At 36.2% G+C, this 21,489-nt stretch overlaps 3 protein-coding genes across 4 annotated transcripts; 2 read left to right on the top strand and 1 right to left on the bottom strand.

Moving 5' to 3' along the window:
* The first annotated feature begins 85 nt into the window (after positions 1-85).
* txndc15 (thioredoxin domain containing 15) lies at positions 86-2,460 on the top strand. Its single transcript, XM_056731851.1, has 5 exons — positions 86-305; positions 420-796; positions 1,072-1,235; positions 1,367-1,497; positions 1,693-2,460. The coding sequence occupies exons 1-5, from the start codon at positions 224-226 to the stop codon at positions 1,887-1,889; spliced, it is 951 nt and encodes a 316-aa protein (XP_056587829.1). The 5' UTR covers positions 86-223; the 3' UTR covers positions 1,890-2,460.
* A 191-nt stretch (positions 2,461-2,651) lies between these two features.
* Positions 2,652-9,057, top strand: LOC130407390 (pterin-4-alpha-carbinolamine dehydratase 2-like). 2 transcript variants are annotated; one of them, XM_056730180.1, is made up of 4 exons: positions 2,652-2,915; positions 4,047-4,172; positions 8,509-8,589; positions 8,918-9,057. In XM_056730180.1, the coding sequence occupies exons 1-4, from the start codon at positions 2,811-2,813 to the stop codon at positions 9,011-9,013; spliced, it is 408 nt and encodes a 135-aa protein (XP_056586158.1). In that variant the 5' UTR covers positions 2,652-2,810; the 3' UTR covers positions 9,014-9,057. The 2 variants fall into 2 exon arrangements, with proteins under 2 accessions (XP_056586158.1, XP_056586159.1); XM_056730181.1 differs by lacking the exon at positions 2,652-2,915 and adding an exon at positions 3,027-3,267.
* Positions 9,058-14,289: 5,232 nt separating this feature from the next.
* On the bottom strand, positions 14,290-19,615 carry pitx1 (paired-like homeodomain 1). Its single transcript, XM_056731407.1, has 4 exons — positions 19,537-19,615; positions 16,960-17,067; positions 16,031-16,233; positions 14,290-15,304 (listed from the first exon to the last, which is right to left on the bottom strand). The coding sequence occupies exons 2-4, from the start codon at positions 17,048-17,050 to the stop codon at positions 14,756-14,758; spliced, it is 843 nt and encodes a 280-aa protein (XP_056587385.1). The 5' UTR covers positions 17,051-17,067; positions 19,537-19,615; the 3' UTR covers positions 14,290-14,755.
* Positions 19,616-21,489: the final 1,874 nt, after the last annotated feature.

Genomic DNA, 21,489 nt, shown 5'->3' with positions numbered 1-21,489 from the left:
AGGATTCGGGTGTCTGTGCGAATAAAGCACAACGTTTAATTTTCATCATTTCCATACACCGGAATGAGTCCTTTCGCTCGCCGTACAGAAGACGGTTAGCAGCAGCATGACCCGGAATCAGAACATTTCTCTTCTAGTTCACCAGAAGCAATGAAACCAAATATTAACACAAGAATCAACGAAAGCCATGTATTAAATCCCTCAAATATATTTTGACGTCAAAATGAACTCAACATCAAACCGAAGCCGCAGTTTCGCGCTGTTTGTGTTGTTGATCGCGGGAGTGGTGAGGCTCTCAGATGCAGGTAAACACACACAAATAAACACTGAACACACATACTGTACATTACACGGACGATTAATCAATTATTGTAGTGGCACTTTCATCGGAGTAATGATTAGTGATGTTTGTGTGTCAGATGTAGATGAGGTTCCCGAGTTCAAAGCTCGTGATGAATCTGGTGAGGTTCGGCCACCGAGACAGCAGTTCAAGACAGCTGAGATGGCAGATGCAGTGATGGGAACAGCACATTCTCCTATCATAGAGCATGTCATTCCCAAAGAGCTGCAGGAGTCTCTACTGGGAGAACATTGTGTCGATGATGAACAGTGTAAAGCTTCCTCTGAGCTGGAGGAGACACCTGAGCCCATGATATCAGCAGTGATTCACAATAACCCCTTCGACACGAAGAGCCAGAACTTAACGGAGACTTCCAAAACTTACAAGGTCAACTGTGATAAGAGGAATATTACGGGAATAGAGAACTTCACAATCCAGGTTCTCAATTCCTCTCAGGTACGCAGGTCATAACAAAAAGACTGTGTGTGTGTGTTTTGGTCAGGTAAATGTATAAGGGTTGGAGAAAATAATATGAACATCACTCAGTGTTAGGGGGTTTTGTTTTTTGTAGCCATAAGCATGTTAAGGAATCGCTCAGAAAAGACAGTAGTTTTTAATCATAATGGGAAAGTGAACAGGAGCAAATGACCGCTGCACAGCAGTTTCTAATGTTGATCCTTCGATTTAATGTGAGAGCAGGAATGAACTGTGAAATATGATTTATCCCACAGGACCTGATGGAGTTTTTGAATGCCAACGGTACAGAGTGTTCCTTGGTTCTCTTTTACACAACATGGTGTCAGTTTTCTGCAAACCTTGCTCCTCATTTCAACGCATTGCCACGAGCCTTTCCCACAATGCACTTCCTGGCACTTGATGCTTCTCAGCATAGCAGGTTGTCAGAAAAAACATATTGTTCACATGTTTCTTTACTTGTGCATGAGTAATCTGGTAATTTACGATAGAAGTGTTGGCATCTCTGTAGGGGTGCTTCATGGTTATGATTATATCTTGCTCTTTTCACAGTCTGTCAACTCGGTTTGGAACGGTGGCTGTCCCCAATATACTTTTGTTTCAAGGTGCCAAACCAATGGCCAGATTCAACCAAACAGAAAGAACGTTAGAAACTCTTACATCGTTCATAACCAACCAGACAGGTGTCTTATTCACTTCTGTATTAACCAAAAATGGTCACAGTTTTATTTCATGTTAACTCCTAAAATCACAGCAGTGTTTTGTTTTTGGCTTGGGTATAAAACAAAAAACTATTACCATCATTTGTTAACTTGATTCTTTAATGAATACAGTATATGGGAACATTATTGTTACTCTTCCTACACATTTTTTTCCAGGTTTTGAACCAAGTCCTGATCAAGCTGTAGGAAGCGAAGACCATTTAGGACCTCTGCCTGCAGCTCCTGTGAAAAGCATTGACTGGCTCTTTGTATTTTCTGTTCTGTTTATATCAGCCTTTACACTGTATGCCATTCTTTGCACAGACAGCATTCGTTGGCTAATACCTGGACAAGACCATGAGCACCAGGAATAGAATATGTTGCATTTTCAGATCTGAGTGTTGTGATACATTGTACATACTTGCATAATAAAGATGCACATAATTTACAAACATTGTAAATAAATCAGCCAATATTATAGTCTACTTGCGTTTGATCTTGTTCTATTAAATTCATGTCTTACAACTTGTTTTAGTGCGATTTTAATGCCATGTCAAGGATAGTTAAAATTCCAAAGTAGTTTTTGTTGGAAGTAGCGTTATTTATATGGAAGTTTATTTGATGTAGAAATCACTGCTCTTGATTCTGACTTATTCTTTTCTTGCAGTATTTGTGCATTGTGCACATTTTATGTATCTATGGAACACATCAATTCTTCTCAGAAGCTTGATTGATGTTTGTTTTTTATTTTTTGTCATGACCAACATATATTATATATGTCAAGAACTGCCAACATGACGGAAACATAAATTCTCTAAATACACTGTAAAGATGTGAGAATTAAAAGGGAAAGCTTCAAGCGGAGCCTTTATGATCAAAATCATTTTCTTTCCCCACATCCTATTAGGAAGCAAAGTAAAAATAAAATAAAATTTTAGAACTCTATCTGTGAACCCGCTTTTGCATTGCTTCCTTCCCATACGTTCTCATTATATCCTCCTCACATAAGAGTAAGGAAATGAAATGAAGTAGGGACAGAGGCCTGAATATATCCTTACGAGAAACTCCCATTTCTCGGAACTTGACCTTGCATTGCGTGACAAATGAGCCAGAAGAAAAATCAGCTTTGTGTTCCACTTTTTCTAACGCTTTTAAATCATACTACCTAAAGAAAAGAAAATTGATCTAAATAGGTTGACGCATAGCAAACTAACGTGCTAAAAACGATTTTGATCAGGCATCTTTAGGGGCAGCTCTATTGTGTTTACTGGCTGTTTTGCTCGGAGAAGGCGGCGATGAGTTGCTTAATATTTACTCTACGTTCAGGCCGCCAATGGCCGAGCGCTTTTACTAAACAAATCAAACATTATTTCTCGGCAGACATTCGCGCAGGTTCAATGGTAAGATATAGTTATTTATTTAAGTTGTACGATGGGGGTCCTAGCGATTTTTCTGTGGGTAAATCCTGACGTCAGTTGAGGACCAAATCAACCAATCAGACACTTGCGCGGTAGAGGCGTTGAGGCCGAAGCAGAACACTCGACATAATACATCCACGCACCTGCAGCTTCACTTATTATAAGGGAGTCTCCTTATTCCTATAAATAATTATTGTTTATTTGGTAATGTTATCACTACTGCGTGTATTTCGCCAAATAAATGAAATTTAAAACGGGCCACATTGAAGCGCTCATTTAACCCCAGAGTAGACTCTACAAATTGTATTTGACTGTCATCTGGTGGATGTTTCAGGTATCACAAATGCGTTGTCGTAGTTAATGCACCGGTAACTTTGACGAATGTTGTTTTTCAAAACAATCAAAAGGCACACTACTATGTATAAGGACAACGATAATTTTATGTAATATATTTCTTTATTGTCTCTTTGAAACGGTTTACTTGACATGACCAATTCTGTCCTCACGGTCAGAAAGAAACATGCTTAACTGCCTTGAATATAACTCTGATTGCCTTGTAAACACTGTGTATTTGTGCAGGTGATGCAGGTGAATCAATTGAAGATTGTTGTTATCTGGCAGGTAGTTTGCAGTAGAATGGGTTTTATCAAGAAGACACTTTTATAACCCTTTTCGTCCAATAGATGGCGCAAAAACACTTAAAGAGTGACTTATTAAAACTTTGACATGTTCGTCCAAAACGCGTTATGGCTAAATTAAGTGAAAGGTTTTAAAATTACGTAATGCATGTTAATGTTTTGTTTGACATTATACATTCCTCAATGGTTTTCTTTGAGATGATTTGATGTAGACTTAGATAATTAGTGTACTTCCTTTTTACCATGGTTGTCCCCCATTACAATAAAGAATCTCAAAATTGTGACATCCAAGAAATAACAAATGTCATAGGCTGCATTTTATCAAATCGTAAGCAATCAAACCCGTTATTTAACAATAACGCTATTCAGAAAGCAATCAGCCTGTGATTGTTTGAGTCTTTATCACATTCATTATCACATGAATTGCATTCTGATGAAATAAACTGTTAATAAAGTGAACTTCACATTTCCCCAGGCCACAGACTGGCTGTCACCGGCCGAGAGAGAGCAGCTTCTAATGGATTTAAAGGCCACAGGCTGGGTGGAAGTAGAAGATCGAGATGCTCTTTTCAAGGAACTGCACTTCAAGACATTTAACCAGGTTTGACAGCCAAGACACCTCATACTTACTCACAAAATGATTTGTTTTCAGGGTTTAAAGTTATTATTCTATAGCATTGTAGATGGTCTCTGGATTTTACTGCACTCACATGAACAACTGGTGCAACCTGTCACCCTGTACCTCCCTTAAATCCAGTGCATACACTTCTTTCTGTGTCCATTTCATACAATTCTTCAATCAGGCCACAATCAGTTCAGATCAGTTTGTGTTTTTTTTCAGGGCCATTGTGACTTTTACGGAGAGTTAGGAATGCTCTAGTCTGTTACCTGAAAATACCAGAATTTCTGTGTTTCTTGGTTTTTTAGTTGCAGGTGTAAACCAAGCTAAACTTTTTTTACACGTTTCTCGAGGAGCAGTCGTTGTTGCTCTTTAAATGTCCAAAACAGCAAGCACTACTTACTACTACTGTTCTTAACAGAGAGCCTTTTGGTTGTCCTTTCGCAAAAACAACATGTAGACATTTTGTGTCCACAAGTCTTAAAGCGCTGTGCCACACTTTGCCTTCCCCTTTTTCACTCTTTAGACTCCCATCCCCCCAAAACTCCATAATCATGTCAGTTTGTATTACTGTGAGTGAGAGCAGAATCTAACTTGGCAGGAATTTAAGTTTTGATCAAAATGATTCCTTTCACAAACAATAGAATTGGTTAAAATGTTTCATGTGCTTCAGAAAACCACTAACTATCCCATCAATCTGTATGTTCCTCTTTTATGCTGGCTTTGCTTCAGTTTGTTACTGACATCATAGTTTTCCATGTGCACATCTTCTTTATTTTCGTGTGTAGTTCATTTTCTTTTGGGCCCCGCGTTCATTATGTCCTGGCTTTACTCTGGACTTACGATGCACATATGATGACATGTTAAACAATTCCTATTGTTTAGTGCCACGTACATTTGTTTGTATGTATCACATGTTTTTTTTGAGCAGCCAGACTGGGTCATATAAGGTTGGTTTATTGCTATTATTAATTATAATTGAAGACAGCCATTGTGCACTTGCTCTGTGACATGGCTGTGCGTTATGATATGATTTGAAGTAATGCAAAAAAAGTTTGTATGTATAAATGAACAGTTTAGATAAAAGGTGATTAAAGATAATATATTTGAGAATATAAGATTGAATTTTGGTGACTACAAACCCATCTTAAAAAAAAATGTTTTTGTCCAGTATCTCAATGAAAGCATATTAAAACTTCACACAAATAAACAGGAGAATTATTCTAACAGTGAGAAAATAAGCAAAACAAAAAACTCATTCCTGCATAAAACCCAGCATTATAACTTGTTCCCTGCTCAACCTATTATCTAATATATGAGAAAATATGCAATATGCATTGATCATTTTTTATTAGCAATTTTTGCAATCATGTTTCCAAAATATTTTGATTCAAGACCTGGGACCTTTATTGTCGTATTGTACACAGAAATTATTATTTGCTCCATTTTTCCTTAAGAACAAAAATTCTATGCATTAAAGCACAATTCACAGTAAATAAGAAAACCCTAATGCAGTAAGACAATTTAACAACAAAAACAATTAAATAGGCAAAATATGTTCAGAGAATATGTTTTTGTGGTTATTAATAAACTCTAAATTCATATTGTAATTTAGGAAAATCATGAGATTGCTGTATGATACAGATTTCTTCGGTGCCATAGAATCACAATTTTACTACAAGAGGAGATATTTAACGTGTGAAAGTAAGCTATTATTCTTGCTGGATTACCTCAATGTCAGATGCTAGTTTACAGCAGAAAATGACAACTGTGTCCTGAAGCTGAGTAAACGGGCCCTGCTCAGCATCACTTTCAACACCTCTATGCACAACAATACAGTAACAGTGAATATTTTACTTTATGATGAATGATCTAAATGATCAAGAAAGTTGTTTATGGGAACATTAAAACAAGCATTTGGGAGGAGCATTTGGGCATTTTCTCGGAAGGTGTGAACAGAAGGTGTGAACAGCCAATAAGGACTGCCCGATGGCCCGGGACAAGCATGGGAGACCCTCGGGCCGGTGCTTTATCTACACAGAAAATTATATTTCGAGAACTTGCGATACATATGAGATATGCATGCTGCCGGAAAGCCTTATCTCGGAGAACACGCAACATGAAGTTCTCTTTCATGTCTTCTTACTTTTAAACGGATATATCCACACAAAATTAGGTGAAAATGCCCATATTAGCAAGTATCCTTGTAATCCGTTATGTCTTAAATGAACATTAACATTTGGGAATCAAAGTCACATGTTACAGTATAATAGATCTGTGCATCTCTTAAAGGGCCAGCAGCATAATTAAGATCTTTTTTAATGTTCATCAAAAAACCAAGGACAAAGACAAAAAACATTCACTGTTCCTGGCCGGTTAAATTATATTTAATTTATACAGGTAAGACCCTAAAGTGTTATTTTACATTATTGAATGTCTGTACCTGATAACTAATGTTAGGCCGACCTGAAAAACTGAAAAACGCAAATTATTGTTTTTATGGTATCATAACCATATTTTAGTATGATTACATAGGTAAAAAACAACAAACAAATAACTTGACAATGTTATTTATTTATTACTTTGTTTGTGGTGGGGCCAGTGAAAATTTTGGCAAGGCCAGTAAAAAATAGAATCCTTGCCCGACTGGGCCAGTAGAAAAAATCCTTAGCATTCACCCATGTGTGAGACGTCTAGCACAGGATCATGTTCTGGGTGATGCTGCATGCTGGTTATGTTTTGAGAGAGTTTTTGAGAAGCAGCCTCCATAGTCCAATCGGTCTACATTTAGGTCTGGCTGGAAAAGCCAATGTCCATAAGACTTGTGTTACTTCAGAAAAAGCCATCTGTAAATAGCCAGCACATGTGTTTGAAACTACGGCCCTATTTTAGCCCACTGCAGGCAACGTCAAAAAGGCCTCATCCAGTGTTTTATGACAATCATGCCATAATAGCTCAAAATGCCCCTAAAGTGGCGTGTAGGGAAACATGCTGGTGGTGGTTCTGATTATTTGAGATGAGGGCCTGTAACATGTCAAGTCTAATTACCTGCTCCTGACAGAGTAAAAGTGGCTGTGGGCCGAGGCGTTGGCTGTGCACAATACAAAGTAAACAAAAGAGCCGGAGAACGATGGTCCTTGACCTCCTTTGAGTGGGAGTCAGAGGCAGAGCATCGGGTCCGCTGTATTGTTTCCTCCCGTTGTGCTTAAGAGTTGAGAAGGAGTCGACAATGTTGACATAACCAAAGATTTCACCCTTTCTGAACTTTACTAAAGGAAACAACATTCGATGCCGTTTTCAACAAGTGCTTCAATGTTTTTGGCCTTTTATGCAATTTGGCAGATGCTTTTATCCAAAGTGACTTCTTTTCCAGTGCACGTGTTCCCTTAGGAGCTAACCCATGACCTTTGTGTTTCTATGCTAACAAATAAGCTACAGATTAAAATGGATCAGAGCATATTTCAAGCTTGGTAAAAGCGCATGCCTTTTGACAGACAGGTCAATTCTGTCACTGCCGTTAAATAGTCAAGGTTCGACACGGATTGTGCCGCTCCATTTAATAATCGCCAATACTCTTAATGAAAGTTGAGCAAAAACAGGCCACGCGCTTCAATTGGCGGCAGAATCAAGTTTCAGGATTCCGCCAATCACTTAAATTGGATAACAGGACGGTTGTCTCGATAGATAATTCGATAAAACAGCCGATTGTGTTACATCACGTGTTAGTGAATAAATTCCCCAAATTGCTTACAATATACTCAACTCTGTAATTTCCTCCCTTTTTGCAAGTACCTCTGTTTCATTACCAGAGAATTTGGGCGAGCCCACGGATCTGTCCGCACAGATAGCTTGTATACAATGCTGCTTCAGTTGACTTAATTAGCTAAGGAAGTATTTAAAGGCTTAATTGAGATTGCATTGGGAAATTGCTCTGAAATAGCCAGTGCATTTTGTGTTCAGAGCGTCATGTTCAGCTTGCACAGGATCTTGCCCCCCTTTGGAGTCATGTAGAATAGCTGCGGTTTGCTTCTGATTGGAGGATAAGAACACCACGAGGAATACGAGTGCCTTCCCTATGATTACACACTGCACTAATGTGGTCCTGTATTTCAAAAGAAAATGAACTGTCGCAATTTTGTTGTCATTACTTTGTTCTTCTCACTCAGTGTAGCCCCTTCAACTATCCTCTAAAAATGTTTCTTAATTTTTCACATTTTGCCTTCACATGTAAAGATGGTGTGAACCTGTGGCGGTGATGGTCTCGCTGGATGCTTGTGAGTTGAATTGTCTAAGCGCTATGTTTTAATTCTTTACTCAGGCTTTTGGCTTCATGTCTCGAGTGGCTCTACAAGCAGAGAAGATGAACCATCATCCAGAGTGGTTCAATGTTTATAACAAGGTAATAACTTCCACCGATCCATGTGTTCCTCACCATGGAACAGCAGTTTATAATGTTTTTAGATGTTTAACATGAATATGGTGTTGAAAGTGCATTAATGGCCCCACACATCAGGTCTCCAAGAGGCCTTTGAACCCCACTGCATTCACGCCACAAATAATCACGTGGCGTACAGTAGTGCACAAGCCTCTCACGTGAATTCAGAAGATGAAAAGCTCTCGGCGGTCCACCACATGTTTTGCTTCTGCAGTGCATGAGGGCTGTTTCTAGCACAGTAGAAAAGGAAAGGTGTCTCTTAATAACGACTGATTTATTATCGTTTTTTCAGGTGCAGATCACTTTATCTACACATGACTGTGGAGGACTGTCAAAGAAGGACATTTTACTGGCCAAATTTATTGATAAGGTCACACTGTCATTGTAGTCAAACTGCACAACATCATATATTAAAGCTGTATATGATGTTCATTTGTGGTTTGAGATTTTTTACTGTTTTCTTCAATGTACAAAAAATAGGCAATTTTATGCGTATAAAAATGGGTTACTTTTAGATGATTACGTGTAGTTCTCCATCTTTAGAACTTGATTTTAGAGCAGAGAATGTCCGATAATTAATAAAAAATTATGAAATTAAGTGATCCAAATTCTATGAGCCCTCAGTTATACAGTAAATTATATAAAAGCTTCAAGCATTAAAGACAAAACCAGTCTCCAAAAAAAACAGAAACATAACTGGACAGGCGAGTACAGCAACCTTTACACAATATTGTTTTATACACATTAATAGAACTTCCCATCAGATCCTTCATAAGAGCATATATTGACACAGCCAGCGTGTTTTAATGTTGGCTGGACTAAAGCGCAGACTGCAAGAGTTTCAGACATCACGTCTACAATGTACTGAACACAGGAGGCAAATAATGCATCAACACAATGAGATCCATCATCAAAAATCATCAGATTTTAGAGTCAGTGGATCTGTTAAAAACACAGATGGATAACAGACACTGGATTTTTTCATGTAAAGGCCCCTATGTTTCCTGGATTAAATGATTGTTTCTGAAGAATTTTGTAAGATTATAATTATTTTTCTTAAATTGGTGACGTCTATGGTACTTGTTTTTTTCCTAACAGTACAAGATGTGTGCCCTGTAAGATTTCTACAAGTTGTTTTAGATTTCTATAAGAAGTCATGCTGAAAAAATTATGATATAAATGTTAAATCAGCTGAACTGCATGCCAGTGGGGCTAAAATCAACCTGGAAGAACCAAGCAGGTTAACGATATCGAGACTTAATGGAACTGATAATAGATAAAAAACGGATTTATCCACGCAAACAGCAACCCTTTCAAGGCACCATATTTGCCAAAATCGAGCTAGACTGTTAAGTTGACCGGGAACACCCTTCCACATCAATTTTTTATGTAAAGAAATCGAGCATCTACTTAAATTGTGAAAGATGGCAGCATCCAAATTGGTTAGATTCATGTTATATACAACAATCTGTTAGGATAAAATCTGTCGATAGTATTTACAAACTAACAAAAATGTCTATTATAGAAAAAGTTCAGTAAAAATATGCTAAATATGTACAAATAAAAATGTCATTGTTCATTGATGGCTGTAACAACATGGTCATTTGAATTATTTGATAAAGGATATACTTTAAAAGGGCTGTAAAATAGTACATTATTCATATAATTGGTACCCTATAACCCTATAATAAGTCTTGTGAAGCAAGCCTTGTGTGATAATGTTTCCACCTGTATGATGCTTAACACTTCAGTTGATAAGAAGAACACTGGTGACGCTGCTCTTTGCCTCTAATTGGATGAAACTGGATGTCCTATAAGGACTTCAGTTCCATCATTATAGGCTCCTTCATACTTCTTAACATCTCAATACATGTTACTGAGATGAGTGTTTTTTAATGGCTGCAAGTGATGAAACATAAATTATATAAGGACTAAAATTTACATTTCCTTATTGCAGTTGTATATTTCTGAATTTTGAAACAGTGTATGGAGCTAGGGGTTGTTATTTGAAGCATGCGAATGTCCAGATTTACAAGTCTGATAAATTAACTCTGTCAAAAGCTGTAAAACCAACAGGAGTCTTGAATGGGTTCTGAGAGATGTTGCTAAATAAAAGGTGGACGCAACCCTTTTCTGCATTTTTTAAGACAAAAATTATTAAGAACTTAGGCTTTGTTTGCAAGAGTAATCATTTTGCAAACATTATCTCTCCCTGCTGTGTAAGCGGATTTATCCAGATTATCAGTTCTGATTATCTTAGCCATTAAAATCTCCAAGAATAAAGATAAGGCTGAAAACAAATTCTACATCTACCGTGAAAAATTTTTTTTTGTCACCCCTATTCTTGGCTTTACTGAGTAAAAATCAAATGCCATTGGGCATCTTAGCAGAATTTTTAATAAATAAATTCATGAACAGTGTTTGTATTTAAAATAAAGAGTTTTTAAAATGAATTTGATTAAACATTAACTTTCAACAAATCTTTCAGCAAACAAACATGTCAGCCAAAAAAGCTATTTCTTTTCAACTTCAAACATAACAGAATAAGATATTTCATTTCTCAAATTTAGTTGTTCAAATTTTAAACAATGTTAGAACTTGTGCACAAAGTGTATGTTTCTGTCCGGCTTTGAAATTCAATTCAATAACATGTCTGACACCTGATACCTCCAAAAGAAGGTGTTAAACTGGGCACCTTTTTGAGACTCTAAAATGATTGTAAAATATGTAAAATAGTCATTGAGCATTACTTCATATCAATTCATATCTAAATTAACATGGGGAAAATATGACTACAGTTTAAGAGGACCTTACATCAGAATTATTACATGACGAGTTTGGTTCCAAAATGAGATTCAAAAATCATGTTTTTCATTATGTAATAAAAAAAATCTGATGATTTTACATTTTCAAAAATGGAGTTATCTCATTTGGGAACCAAACTCTTCATATTGAGATGAAGGATCTGTGTCCACACCAGTTTGTCCTTCTTCGACTTGTATTTGAAAACCCTGAAGAATCAAGATAACAGCTTAAACAAGTGAAAAACTCATTCTTAGCGGTGCTATCACAAAGCAGCTTGGTTAATCATTCCCCTTAGACAGGATAACAACCAATTTTGTAAGTCTATAAAAAGCAGTGTTGGCAGGCAGGTTTGCTTAGGGGTTAGTGTGATGTGCAGGTATTTTGTCTTTACGTGGCGTCATTTCCTATTTAATTAATATGGGCTGATTGTAAACATTGTTTAAATTGATCAATATATATATATATATATATTGCTGGTGTATTCCGTTGGCATATTAATACTGATTTTAATACTCCTGTGTATGTTTAATGACTTTGTCCTGAAATGTTTAAAACGGACTGCTTCGCTGGTAAATGTTTGCATTTCTTAAGCGCATTTTTGTTATTATTTATATTATTATTAATATTGATTTCAAAATGAAAAGGATGTCCATGTGTTCATACGAAGCGTTCTGTTATTTTCTTTTGCCAAGCAAGCTTTGTGTTTGTTGAATAGCACCATTATCCCATATTTTCAAAGGAAAATGATGGCTACTTTACATACACTCTTTCAGGTTTATGTCGAGAGATTATAATTAAATTTACAGGTAATATAAAAAAGTAAAATTACTTTTATTTGTTCAAATCAAAATTAGCAGCTTATAGTGAAATGGAGCATGCTGGCATGAAGAAAACAAAATCAAAAACAAGGACTAGAAAAAATAAGAACAGTTAAGAGTAAAGCAAAACAGTTCATAATTTTTTTTAATTGGGACGTTCAAGCGCAAAAAAAAAAATTATACAAAATGAATGGAAAAAAGTTTGATGCAATAAAAAATCTAAAGCCAAAATTCACATATATCTTTATTATTTTATTTGTTTTGTTCTTGGTATTTTTGCGCCCTGAAAGAAAAGCGGGTTTAATTATTGTAGAACATTGAATAAACATAAAGAAACTATATACCCGCTCTAATCGAAATAATAAAAAAAAACAATGCACTGTTATAACTCATACGCTTTAAATGTAAAAACAGGAAAAACTTGGACCATATAATAATCTGCCGTGGGGGAAACACAATTAAGTGTAAACCTTTAGCCCTAATTGAAAAGATGCAAAAGTATGATTTTCGTCAAGGGAATGAAGAAGATAGATTTTGGATGAGTTATTAAACGTTGATATCGCACGCATTTTCTTCTTATCATGATCGATTAGAAAAGCACACAAATTCATTGAATGCGTATCAGTGATTGATTAAGCATCTTGAGAAGGCATTGTGCACCGGCAATTGACCAACAGTAAATTAAACCTGGATGTCATTTATAGTGGGATGAAAACAAGTCCAAATAACATATCACTTAGAGTTACAAATATCAAGTCACACATTTATTCCAAACATTTCCTTTAAATAAAATACAATATTAAGAAAATGAAAATAAAAATCGGAAACTTGTTTTTAGACGGATGTTAAAATGATTCACAAGAGGATTATTTCCAGAATTCATTAGGCTGATTAGATACTTTTCTATTTTAAAACTCCGATCAATAATCTACGATTTGGTTCAATTAAATTTATTTTAAAAATCGACACGAAATAACTTAGTTTCCATTTAGGAGAGTAGTAAAAATGGAACGCTCCTAAAATGTGGAAGATTTTAATGTGGTAGCAATTCCACACGTTTGTTAAGGCCGATTTTTGACGGCTAACACCAAACGTGCTTAGCATTTTGTTGACCTGATTGAAGCTCTGACATTGTTTTCGGTGTGTGATGTCTTGCGTCCAGACAGGCTCTTGTTTGAATTGGGTAATGGGTTTATTAACGTGTCCTTGAAAGGCATGTCAACACTGTGTGCTGAATTCGCTCTGTTAAGACTAACAGACCAAACCAAAAGAAGGGACCTTTAACACGGGTCTCCCAAATTCGACCTTTCGGGAAATTAAAGACATTATTATCAGTGAGATTCGACCAGGAGTAAACAATCAGTTACGACAGAAGTTTTCCTTAGTATCGTTTTGAGTACACAAGGGCGATAAAAACGACGAAAATAAATTCCTGTATTGATCGTCACGTTAGTATCACTCTTCCTAAAGTCAGATTTGGATTTTACTTTCTACTCTGGAATGAAATAATTTCGCCTATCAAACAATTGTGACTTGTAAACGCGTACTACAAACACTCATATCGCATGTGTTTAAGCATCAAAACAAGAAGGGAAGATGAACTATAACGTCCGAAACGTCATAACAATCATTGGTCAAAGCAAACTTCGAGTTCAACATAGGCGATACGTATTTCAAACCTGGAAACGAGTAAGAGAGCGGTAAAATAGTTTAGTAGTGAACTCAATCATGAGAATGAAAAAGCTAAAAATGTTACGTGGACAAAATCTCAGAATGATTAAAAGAAAAAAATATTTATCTTAGAAAGAACGTCCAACCTTTAAAATTAACTTCCAAAAATAAAGCTGTAATTTACAGGATAACCTGCATTATTCTCTTGAATCGTTTTAGAAATTATTTTGAGGTTTATTCAAACATTACCATAAACATGTAAACACAATTTTCAATCAACATGAGTACAATATAAAGTTATAGCTTTGTTATTTAGTCTACACATTCATAAAACAATTTACAAAACATTTTTTGTCACTCGTAATTAGCATGCGGTAATTTATTGAGGCAATCAAACAACTATGTGGAAATGAATCCAAAATGTTAATGAGAAAGCACGAGGACAACACAACCTCTGCATGAGAGTACAGGAGAAGGCCACTCACAAACACAATCGAACAGTGCCATAGGCTGTCGAGGCCTACACAGCATAACTAAACATTATAGTCCTATACATTTTAGGTTTGTGTCTTGACAAACCCATTGTTCCCAAATAGAGCACAGCATTTTTTTCAAATAGTGTAAATGTTCCATTGTTCCACGTTTATATATTTTGTTTATATGTACATTGTGTAACTTTAACTTGTCTTCATAATGTCTAAAATCCCAACGATGGACATTTAAATTGTTGTGCAAGTTTAGGTAAACACAGACTATCCGCATAATCCGTTTGAAAATGCCGATCGCATCTAATCCAGTATATAGGTTCAGATATCCGTTTATTGGCGTATAACTCGTCAACTATTGTACTGACATGCGTTAAGACTAGAGCTGGGACTCTGCAAACCGCTGTATCCAAAAGATGGATGCTGCTTGGATTTCAGTCGTAACGTCGCAAGGCTGGAGTTACAAGTGTCCCTGTACACACTGTAAGGAGAGCCGGGAGGCCCGTACGGACATGTGGACGAACCCATGGCCGAACTGATCGACGAGCTCCCGATGCCGTTAAGGTTGCCGATGTTATTCAGACCAGTCCCTGACATGCCGGGCATGGCAGAATGTCCCATCCCGGATGCCATACTCATAGATGAGATTGAGCTTGGAGCTGAGAACATGGATTGGGAAGTGAGGGGACTCATAGAGTTAAAGAAGGTGAAGTTCTTTGTGGACAGTGGGGCTGGCGCTAGTCCTTTGTTGGTCCAGTTGTTGTACGTGTACGTTGGATACACATCGTCGTAAGGCTGCATTAAACCGCTAAACTGGGGCAGATAGCTGTTTTTACACAAATCCATTTGCTGGTTGCGCTCCCTCTTTCGCCATTTCGCCCTTCGGTTTTTAAACCATACCTGTGTAAAAAGGCAGCAAATGACGCATTATTGTACAGTAGCCAAGTACAAAATACACTGAGTGCAGACATTTACCGTATTCGTTTGCTGCACAAAATCATCTTGTATTTGCTCACGGGGCACAATTTTCTCAAGCTGAGGTGGCAGAGATGTACCTTTTTTACACTTCCTAAATCAGTTATCTATGACCTCTACTTCGTGCACACCACGATGGCCTATATTTATATTTGCCTTTTGTGTGGGTGGGTACATGAATGAATGCTACTGACTGGCAAGATTTAACACTGGCGGTATTTGCCGTGGAAGCGAAATGTTTTGCCACTTAAAAATGGTCTTAAAACTTCAGTAGAGTGTACAAAAAAAGTCTAAAAGTAAAGGAAAATATATCACGGATACATTGCAAGAAATTAACAGACAAACAGCAAGTTTTTGGATACATTTTCGTTTTCAAAGAACACAATTCCAAATCCATAAAACACAGAATTAAGCCTGAATCGAAAATGTATACACAATAGTTTGGCAGTTGAAATGTTATCCTTGAATTTAATGATTTTTAGTGCAGTTGTCATTTGCAAATTGCAATGTATTGTCGTCTACATTTTTAATAAATCCAAATGCAAAGCTGCATGTTAGAACGTAAAATGTTGTGTATATATATATATAAATGCTCTGAAAACTCGTGCATCGTCCGGTTTATTTTTCTGAAATGTATTTGAATGTACTTACCCGGACTCGGGCCTCTGTGAGGTTGGTCCACACTGCGATCTCCTCTCTGGTGCTCATGTCCGGATACCGGTTCCTCTGAAAAGTAGCTTCTAGTTCCTGCAGTTGCTGGCTGGTGAAGTGAGTCCGCTGCCGTCTCTGTTTCTTTTTCTTAGACTCATCCGCGTTTCCATCGTCACTTCTTTGCTCGACAGATCTCTCCTTTTCTGGGAAGACGAAATCTGAGTTGATATCTGGCCCCAGACGCATTTATTTTCCAGCCGTTTGAAGCAGTTGCAGACGGACAGAAGTGAGCCGGTGCTCGGTGTGGACGGTGCAGCCACCAGTGCATTCCGCAAATGTGCAAAAATGTGCAAACGAAATCTGCTACAGAACTATTGTTCTGTGCGAAAAGTATACAGGCGCCTATGTTTTTAAAAACAGGCCCAGCTTACATGGACTTCAGGGGAACATTTGAAAAGGTTAAATCAAATATTTTACTGGACAGTTTATTGTCTAACAAATATCCGGCTGCTTATTTTAATTATTTAGAAACGAGATTAGCCTATATAAATTAGTTTAGTCTTTTGAGGGAAGTATTATAGTTCAATAGTACTGTACGTGCAAGATAACAAAAAAGTTTTAATAAAATTATACTAATTTAGTCTGAGTAACAAATGTTCACATATCAGCTGATATTCGATATTTTAAGATTTTAGAATGAGAACATATACGTATATTTATAAAATTTGCGTAATCCTACGCATTGCGACATTTGACGGTTGGAAGTCGTCTAAATATTTCATTTCCAAGTATTAGAACAAACAAAAAGTATCCCTATGTGAATGTATGTTTAAGTTAAAAAACGTGCATACACGCTGTTGTTTTTCTTGGAATTACATATTAAAGCTCGTTGATCGGTTGCAGAGGAATATGTGTGATATATCCTTTACCTGTGGTTTCATTATCGGAAGACTCGCTGCTCGTGTTCTCCAACGTGTCTCTGGTGCTGTTGCTTCTCGGCAGATGAAACGACGAGGCCATTTCCAGAGTTATTCCACCTTCAAAACAATCTTGCGTGTTACAAAACCTCTCGCAGCGGTTTCACATACGAGCTTCAATGCAATTGCTAAGTAATTCACAACCATGCTCTAATAAATAAATAAGATCCTATAGCGCAAATGCGTTATTTTCCTTATAAATACTAAAGGTATAATGTTCTGCGTCTGGAAGTGGCTACAAATGCTCACGGCATAAGGATCCACCCATCCTCTCCTCCCCGAGTACACTGTCAGTCCCACCCACAAAGCAAAACCATTCTTTATACATGCAAGTAACATCTCCTTCGATATGGCTTATCTCAGCGCAGTTCCTGCAGTTTGTGTCGGAAACTTGGCTATAAAATGTTTTTATTCTTGCACTCAGGTTGAAATGAATGGTCTTGGTTTTCCCTATAGATATACGTGACTGTATTTAAACATTTACACGTGTCCGTCTTATTTTTGGGCAGGCTTTTATCTTGTATGGACTAAGGAGCTGGTGTTTCACTACTTTTCACAAATTTGTAAGATTACCCATACACTTCATGAAATGTGTCATTTGTTCAATGATCAGAGCCTTCGCAATTTTAATTGCCGAATACAGTACTAGCCAGCAAATTACATGGGTTGGTACATTTATAAAAAAATGAATATATATTATGTTGCCTACTTAAACTATTGCCACGTTCGTTCAAACAAAGGTCTCTTTGGAAATATATTTGCCAATGACATGAAATACAATATGAGTTTATTGTGACAGGTTATTCACTCTTAAAACATATCGCTTTTTACGTCATAAACTGTTCGGGATTTTTTGAAGGTAGTGGCGCCTGCTGGCTGGGCAGAATAAAATGCTGTTTGACAGTCGTGTAAGAGAAATTCATTGAGTGCGATATATTGATCAATATCGTACGGGAAATATAAAACACTATAGCGATATTTTTGTAAATGTACGACGAAATTGGGTCACATCTAAGCGCAAAAGAAAAGTTAATCAGTTAATTTTATTAACATTTCCCTAATTTATAAAACAAGTTTATGTTTTTACATGGCTTTCAAAGAACAACCCGTCAGAACTCCAAACGAAGACTTTGTTATAATGGCAGTCAAGTTTGTAGCCCAAATTGTAGGTGAATTTTAGCCTACACAGATACATAAAAATCCTAAATTAATTAATTAATCCTTTAAATTAATCTGTAATTGCTATTTTTTGTTTTCAGTACTGTCTTTATTATTATGATAAGGATATAATGTGGCCGAATGTTCATTTTCAATTAAATTCAGACAAATATTGTTTTAATAATATTTCTGTCCTATACATATATTAATGTTTAATAGGATATAGTTTTAATAAGTTATTGTTAAACACATTGTTTTATTTACAGCTAACAGAAGATCGTCGAATTAAGCTTTGGTTAAAAGATCCATTTGAATAAATACTTTCATAAGACATTTCGTCTTCAACTCGTGTGCTCTTCACCTCACACCTGTCAGACGCGCAATTTTCAGTCTAATTAATTAAGTCAATTAGTCTAAATTGAATATATTGTTAGAGTTTTGAACAAAATACAGATGATAAAATATTAACAACACGTATATGCGAATGGTGTTTATTTTTTGCCTTGATGTTCATTTAGCCTAGATAAATAATGTTTCGTTTTATAACACAAAGTGAGCAACACTTTACCAATTCCATAGTATTTCAAATGTTTCAAATAATATGTTGTTGCACGTAACCACAGGCTGTTGTTGGAACAAATGTATAGTATAATACAATGTAAGTGGCTTTGGATAAAAACGTCTGCCAAATGCGTAAATGTAAATGTTGTTGATAGGCTATTATTACCATGACTAAAAATAATTATTTGGAAAAAAACACAATAAAGAGTTAAAATGTATATATAATGCATATTGCTAGAAAATTGTTCTGCAAGATGAAAACAGCAGATAGCAGTGCGATATCATTCAAGTGCACCAGCAATACCGACAGAAGGATTTAAGATATAACACTATAATTTTATAATAAGTTTTCTGCAATCAGTTTTTTATTCTAAAATGTCCTAGACACACTCAATGCTGTTGTGTAAAAAAGGTTGTTCATCTTCTTCTGGAAACATTCACGTGTAAACTAAAAGTAGGATCTATCGAAACCCTATCAATACCCTAACGTGAAAATACCTCAAATTACATAGGCTGTATGACAGCAGCCGACTACAGCGGTTTGCATCACTAATATTCTAACCTGAATTATATGCAAAAGCACACTTCTGGCATATTGTTACATTTAAATTCACTGTTTTATTGAGGGTTTTCAGGTCCGTTCAGTTTGTGCAGCACTAACCGCACCAAGCCTATATTTATCAACTAAACCAGAACCAATAATTCAACGCAGAATGACCAAATATGAGGACTATCCCATGCTATTCATTATAAGAAGGTAACAGTAGTTACAAGCCAAGCATTATTTAAAGGAGATGAAGAAGGACTTACAGGTAAATTTTCAGAAAGGCTGCTTGTTTTCTCTTCTTGTAAAAAACCTTCTCCATACAGTGAAAATAATAGTTACTCGAATATGTGGGTGTAAGCAATGTTCAAGAATATGCGTGTGGAGACACAGCACCGACGGCAGTATCAGGCTGATGGGGTGACGTCACTCCCACGCGCTGCCTCGATGACGTCAGGGCCACAGTCTCAAGAAGCCCGATAGAGGATAAGCTACCGAAAACACGTTAGATTGGACGGTAAAATGATGGACAATGTAGACCTAATACGAACTACACAAATTACTGTTACTCCGCCCCCTTTGAATTATTTAAGTCTTTAGTTTTTCACATCTATTTTCAGCCTTTTATGGGATCATTCTACATAATTGCATAATAATAAATAAATGCGTTATTTATACATAACCTATTTTACTTATTTTTCTTAACGGTTTATATACCTATTTTTCTACATAATCACATTCATACTCGACGATGCCCCAACTGTATTTAATGGCTTTGAGTTTGCACTTCACTGTGTACTGCTGATGTGTTTACCTGATGGTATTCTGTTTTGGCAAATTCCATGAAAGTACAGTCTCAAATTCCATAACATGGTCAAGTCAATTTCAGCAAAGGGACTATAGATGGCAATTAAAAGTATTCACTGAAATGTTGCAATGATTTGTCTTGTTGATTTAGGCTCCACTAGCCTATACTTAATGTTTCACAATTGTCATGAAATTACTAATAACAAATGTCTAAGATCGAGGGATAAAACAAACATGCATCCATTAAGGAACATAAATACAGCGTTATTTTTGTTTCATTTTAAAAATACATAATTTCGAATTATATAGGCTTCCGTAACTTTCGCTATTATCTTTGTCATTTTCAGCGCATTAATAAAGCGGATCGCTTATATAAACGAAAAAATGCAAATATCATCTATGACCATTTTTTGTTATTTATTATTATATACTGTGTATAATTTATGATTGTTCAGAGGTGTTTTTTCATGTCATATTTGTTAAAATCTCCTGATATGAATCCCTTGTATAATGCACATGGACATTATATGTTACTACTCAGCAATGTCCAGAAATCATTCTGTGCTTGATTTCACTTCAGATATTCTCAGATACGTATAAAGCTCGTTCAGAGTTAGAATAATAAAATACCACGAAAAAAAATGCATTGGAAAAACTATAACGATTGAATAAAACTGTGGCAGCTTTAATGAGTGAAACAGCTTAGTTATGGGCATTGGGTTTTAAAGGATGGTCGCCGGAATAAAAGTCTCATTCCCACAATTACAGCCCTTCAGATTTCTCATGTTGTTTAATGGAATAGCCACGACTGAGAACTCTAAGCCACGCAACCAATAAATTGCTGTAAGGATTTCCCACAACAGCATTAAAACTGCAGCTTTCCTCATGTTGTTTTTTTCGGATTTTTCTAAACAAAGCGCAAATCATAATCTTTAACCCCGAGAAGATTCGAGAGCTCACATACTTGTTGTTTCATTTAAATGGTTTCATCAACATCCTGAATAATTTTGTGACATCTATAGTATATGTTTCATACGTCATCTAATGTAGTGATGCAAAGAGTTTGCCAAGATTTAGTTTGCTTCTAAATTCCCTCGAGAAGGCCTATGATTAATAAAAGATCGCAACGAAATATAGTATAATATTAAACAACAAATAAAGATTTTTTTCACAATTAATTTCGACATTCTGGTTTATGCCACAATTTCCTGTCAGTGCTTTAAATATGTTATTTTAATTATGTGAAGGTTCAGTTCTTTAGCCTACTACATAAACAGAGATCTGTGTCTCCACGCCTTCCGCACAATTCTGATTGTCTTTTTAGTTTAGCAAGATCTGTCTTGAAAACGCTTTTGTCCCGCTGAAATGCTTCTGTTCTTCTTTACCTACCTCTTGATGTAAATAAATGAGTG

The sequence above is a fragment of the Triplophysa dalaica genome, chromosome 19, assembly GCF_015846415.1.
Source record: "Triplophysa dalaica isolate WHDGS20190420 chromosome 19, ASM1584641v1, whole genome shotgun sequence".
Classification (NCBI taxonomy): domain Eukaryota; kingdom Metazoa; phylum Chordata; class Actinopteri; order Cypriniformes; family Nemacheilidae; genus Triplophysa; species Triplophysa dalaica.
Note: the sequence above shows the minus strand (reverse complement) of the source record. Positions and strands in the feature narration are given on the sequence as shown.